General features: G+C 36.2%; 1 protein-coding gene across 1 annotated transcript; it reads left to right on the plus strand.

Annotated features, from left to right (window-relative positions):
- Positions 1-2439: 2439 nt before the first annotated feature.
- LOC140755504 (uncharacterized) lies at positions 2440-4322 on the plus strand. The gene is made up of 2 exons (XM_073090794.1): positions 2440-2489; positions 3717-4322. Exons 1-2 carry the CDS (start codon positions 2486-2488, stop codon positions 4202-4204), a joined length of 492 nt encoding a protein of 163 aa, XP_072946895.1. The 5' UTR covers positions 2440-2485; the 3' UTR covers positions 4205-4322.
- Positions 4323-6061: the final 1739 nt, after the last annotated feature.

Genomic DNA, 6061 nt, shown 5'->3' on the forward strand with positions numbered 1-6061 from the left:
CGCCAGTTGTGGGGGACATTGCCCAGTGGGACACAATTGGCCAAGTGTGAGACGTCGCACACGGAGGGTTCTGTACCAATTTTCATTTATTTTCAATATTGGAACGTAGCAGCCATAGACGTAAATGCATTGTGAAAATGTGAACTATCTACCTATTACGGTTCAATAGATAAAGCAAAAATCTTCGAAAAATAGCAGTTGTTTGTATCAAGACCCCCATATATTTTCAAGTTTTTTGATGTGAAACATCTATAGCCGCACGTAAAACCGATTTCTGGCGTGGCGACGCATGCCGTGCCACGCTATACGATGGTATATATATACAGTCTATATGCAGTAGTGTGTACGGTGTGGCGACGCGTCGCCATGCGCAAAGATCGTAATATTTTATTTTATCATTATGACATATTTAGTTCCTATCACAATATGTTCTTTTCTGCATATTACTTTTACAAAATAATGTCGATGGTTTACATCTGCCAGGCGTCCCGTGACGGCTCACATTGTTTTTTTATTTTTAATATTCGTTGTTATAGCGGCCACCCTTATACATACCTTGTAAAATAATCAAGGGTCTATATATTACGGTTCAGGAGATAGAGCACTGTGACAGACGGACGGACGGAAAGACAGCGGAGGCTTAGTAACAGGGCTCCGTTTTTACGCTTATAGAACTAAAAAGTAACGAGTGCTACGGAACCCTCCGTGAGCGAGTTCGACTCGCACTAAGGCAATTTTATTAAATTTCTAGATGAATAATACACTCCTTTGCAAAAAAAACGGGCGGGTTTGATTTTTTAACATTATTGGTAATAATTTAGTTCTTCAGAGGTTTTAATAGCCAAACTATGTTACTGGCACTTAATAAAGAGTCTGGGTATGAAAAAAAGTTCATTCCAAATTCAAAACTTTTGTTTTTTAAATTATTAATCCCTTTTTCATTTTGTGACACTTTTCGCGGGTTTGCGGTTAAAAGGTTATCAAGCAACTAAAAGTAACTTTTCGTTATTTTTAGTACAACAATTTATGTTTATCGCATAATTCTGCCTTATTGTGACTTAAAACAGATATCTTTGTGTCTATCGTAATGGCAGAAAAAGCAATGAGAGCTAGTAAAATTATAGCGCTGCTGGAAGAGGGGTGTAGCCAATGTTACGTCTCACAGCGGTTAAACGTGAGTCGTTCAACCGTACAAAGAACCTGGACTCGATACCAAGAGACAGGTTCCGTTCAGAGAAGGCAAGGTTCTGGGAGAAAACGTTGCACACAGCCGCGAGACGATCGCTTTTTAGTGACTCAGGCGCTGAGGAACCGCAAATGCAGTTACATAGACCTCAAAAGAAACCTTGAAGAGGTACGAGGAGCACAAGTTAGCCTATGGACTGTGAGGAGAAGACTTTTAGCTGCTGATATACGTAGTCGACGACCAGCGCGGGCCCCCAAGTTACTCCGTGAGCACCGGATTGCGCGGTTGAGGTTCGCTAGAAATTGCCTATCTTGGACACCAGGTAACTGGAGTAGCGTACTCTTCTCCGATGAGGCTCGAATTTGTCTGCATGGTGAGGACCGACGTCGGCGAGTGTTACGAAGACCAGGGGAACGCTATGCCGATGTGTGTTTTGAAGAAATCACCCCTTATGGTGGAGGGTCCGTTATGTTTTGGGCGGGCGTAACTTCCAACTATCGTACCGAGATAGTATTCATAGAAAATGGCTCACTAAATGCGCATAGGTACATAACAGAAATCCTTTCTCAAAATGCACAACCCGCACTGACTGTAATTGGTGAAGATGCCATTTACATGGACGATAATGCTCGGGCCCACCGTTCTGGCGACGTAGATGCTTATATGCAAGAGGTCGGTATTCGTCGTTTGGATTGGCCAGCGCGGAGCCCCGACCTTAACCCCATTGAGCATGTTTGGGACCTCCTAAAAAGGCGAGTACGATCTGTCCAACCACCTCCACAAAACATCAGAGAGCTTAAACGTGTAATCTCGACTGAGTGGGAACACATTCCACAGGACACCATCAAAAGCCTGGTGGGAAGCATGCCAAGACGATTACATGCCGTAATCGCTGCAAGAGGAGGTCATACTCGTTATTAATTTTTATTTTTTAATGTCTCTTTTATTAAAATACCATAAAAATACTCGTAGTCTTAATTTCATTATACCCATAAAAATGTCCATTTTAACACGGCTCTCTGTTTACATTGACTAAAACACCGATACCAGGATAAAAGTGTTAAAAAACTAGATTCTCATTGATAATAAGAAATTTCTAGTCATCCAAGCTAATGACATACTAAAAATATAATAATATTTACCCATAGAAAAGCTAAGGTAAAGTGTGTGTGTAAGGTGCCCGTTTTTTTTGCAAAGGAGTTTATAATATGATGAATTGTCACATATTGCATAACCAGTATGTCTAATAACGTGGCAATTTTCCTCATATATCACACACAGTTGTGAGTGTCGGCCACAATGAGTAAGTTATTTTATACCCTTAAACGAGCAATAGATATCGCACTCTTAAAATAAAAGAGACTTAATTCAAAAAAACCCAAATATGAGTCTTTTTATATAATATAGGAGTAGCAGACGAGCATGCAGTCCACCTGATGGTAAGTGGCTACTGCCGTACGGACATCTGTAATCAACCCCAGATAGGATTAGATATTCCTACCTAAGGTCGGTCACAGATGCGCCGCAACCCCTGAGGACTAAGCTGGAACGCCTCGGAAAACTCTGTCTCCCTTACCCTTCAAACCGGAACACAGCAGCGCCTAACACTGCTGTTATTAGGTAGAAATGTGGCGGTGGTGCCGCTGGAGTCGAACCACAAAGGGTTCTACCACCTCAAAATACCATATAGAGTCTGATACCATGTTAACCTTATTTCAACACCATTATATTACGCCAAGAAACATTTCAAAAAGGAGTGTTTTACTGCTCGCACGTCGGTCTCTTTTTCAGTCGCGGTCATAGATTAGTAAAGATTCTTCGCCGCCTTGAAATTGAATGAAGCCACAAACGGCTTATTAGTAAGTTCTTTTTTGAATACTTGCCAAATAAAAACATTTTTAGAGAAAATTTACGAATAAATAACTAATACTGCGTAATTTACATAATAAATAAATAATTATTTCAAATATTTTAGGGACATTTTAGCACGGAGACGTGGCAAAACTTTTTTACGCAACTATTTCAATTCTCCAAACTGGGTACATTTTCTTGTTAGGAGTGAGTAATCTTTACTAATCTATGCTCGCGGTATACGATGTTATTTGTTGCCATAACACAAACGCATCCATTATTCGCAACATCGTTATACTGGTTGGTTTAATTATCTAAGTTATACTGTAATCATCAGTTCGTTTGATTTAAAAGGGACCTATTAAGAAAATGTCTTCTCATTTTGTAGACCATACTTAACCCTTAATAGGCTTTACGAACACGGTTTCAATTTATAAATAAGAAGACTTAAAACAAATTTGGTTTTCTTGTTTTTTTTTTAAATTTTAAGCATCATTTTGTATTAAATCGCCCTAAAACATTAATATTTTTATATTTTTTTTGATATTTTTTTATATAAAGAATCAAAAGTGTTTGTTACAATTTTGTGATCCTCTCGGGAATTTTCCAGAATGTTATTGTTCAATTTACATCAATTATATTTTTTCTACATTTTAATTTCAAAATTATTATTTTTCAGAGTCACAAATATTTCTGTTTTGCGTCATGGCGCTAGCATCAGCTTATCCCATAAACGAAGATTTGGCTGTTGACACCACGACCACAGATGACAAATTGATCGAGTTAAAAAAAGAAGTGGATGACGTCATCTTTCAAGAAAACTTCAAATCCGCTTTGACAGAATACGTCATGTCAGAAGACAGGGATTTGACATTGACAGATAAAGAAAAAATTCAAGATATCATCGAGGATTTGCTACGAAACCTTGTCAGAGATTTCCAGATTATTCTAAACAAAGATCAAATTCAGAGCAGTGATGTTGTCGCTAAAATCGGCGATACAACATTTGATGAGATACATAAATGCATCATTTTGGGAATTCCAAATATTAATGAGCATAACGCTTTGAGGTTATCATACAGATTAGAAAGGAATCTTTTACACGCGAGAGAAAAACTCGACCGCCTGATTAACGAGTCAAAGATGGCGCGCTTACAAAACTCTTAATTCGATTTTTATGACGGGTCGTACAACCATCGAACTTGGTCGCATACGACTGCATCCGACCCCAATATACAAAATAATGAAGATTTACTATTTTAGTAATAATAAATATTGTATGACTGTAAAATATTTTTATTCATAATCATAAATCATAAATATTATATAATCTTAGATGAGTTATGTTTATGAGAATTTACAACAGATATCACTATATTTTTTAAATACTGTAACCGCAAAATCTTTAAAGTAATTTATTTGTGACGTAAAATAATTTATATCAATCAAATTTACATCTAGCGAACAAATCATTCACAATTAACACAACTTTAAACAGACAATATTTGTTCTGTTGTGCATAGCAACTCGCGTTGCAAAATTTTACGTTCCTATTTTTTTATTTCTCCAGAAATGCAACGTAAACATATTTTACAATGTTTTAATTTGCAGTACTGTGGCAGAATGCCCAATATTATCAGTGAATCATATAAGGACTAAAGTAATGCAAATCCAATGCTGAACGCGCGCCATAAAAAGGCGGGAAACTGCAAATTGTTGTCAAGTATATATTTTACTACGTAAATTTTTACGGCGTAAAACATTAACATTAATTTAACAGATAACTAATTAATTTATAATATTTAACGTAATTACAAATAAAACTATATCTTTTGATAATATAATGAAGTAACTTATTGATATTTGTGATAAATTATTTGTGGTATTATATTTGGTAAATTTAGAGAAAATACTTCATGGTGAGACAGTGATATTGTTATAAAATCGAAGTGAAATCAAAAAAAGTACTAGAAGTTTAGACTACTGTGAAGATTATAAGGTACTTGTTAATATTTAAAATGAATAAGCCTATGTGATCTATATTACAAACATAGATTAGTAAAGATTACTCACTCCTAACAAGAAAATGTTCCCAGTTTTGACAATTGAAATGGTTACGTAAAAAAGCTTTGCCATGTCTCCGTGCTAAAATGTCCCTAAAATATTTGAAATAATTATTTATTTATTATGTAAATTATGCAGTATTAGTTATTTATTCGTAAATTTTCTCTAAAAATGTTTTTATTTGTCGAGAATTCAAAAAAAGAACTTACTAATAAGCCGTTTGTGGCTTCATTCAATTTCAAGGCGGCGAAGTATCTTTATTCTTTACTAATCTATGACTACAAATAAAAACGTTTGATGGGGTTGGTAAGGGAGAGTCACTTATATGAGGAGTTTACACTCAATCCTCAGGAGTAGCAGCTGCACTTGTAGCCGACCTTAGGGAAGACTACTATCCTGAGCTTGATTACAAATGGACGTAGTTATGCAAAATTGATCCAACTCACAAAAACGTTTTTTTAGTTACTATCACAAATGGCATCTCCACATCAACTTTCGTATGTGCAAAAAATATTCAAGCATGTATAGCGGGATTTATGAATTTAGCAAGATAAATTAGGCATTATTCTCACCGCTATTATTTGAACTACTTGTAAAATATTTAAATTTAAATTAACTAGACACGAATCAAGAGGAAAGAAGTGAAAAGAAAGAGTGAGAGACGAGAGAATGAAGAATATTATTTAGAATGAAACAAAGCAGTTTATTACTTTAGCGATTAAATTACAATTAGTATTAAAACTACAAAAGCATAAATAAGTAAGCAAGCGCGCGTGATAAGAAAGGCGGACCGAAAGCAAGTGTCCCTCCGCCGGCCGCTGAGCCGGCGCGCGCGCCTCGATGCAAAACCGGTCTTCGAAGGATCTGGCCCAATTTCATAAGCGAAAGCGATTTAACTTGATATCAAAGGTGTTGGTCCAATATTTTATTACAGCGATTTTTCTTGTTAAATCAGGTTGT

This window comes from Epargyreus clarus, unplaced genomic scaffold (assembly GCF_041222505.1).
Source record: "Epargyreus clarus isolate Ecla_fem2 unplaced genomic scaffold, WU_Ecla_fem_2.2 ptg000033l, whole genome shotgun sequence".
Classification (NCBI taxonomy): domain Eukaryota; kingdom Metazoa; phylum Arthropoda; class Insecta; order Lepidoptera; family Hesperiidae; genus Epargyreus; species Epargyreus clarus.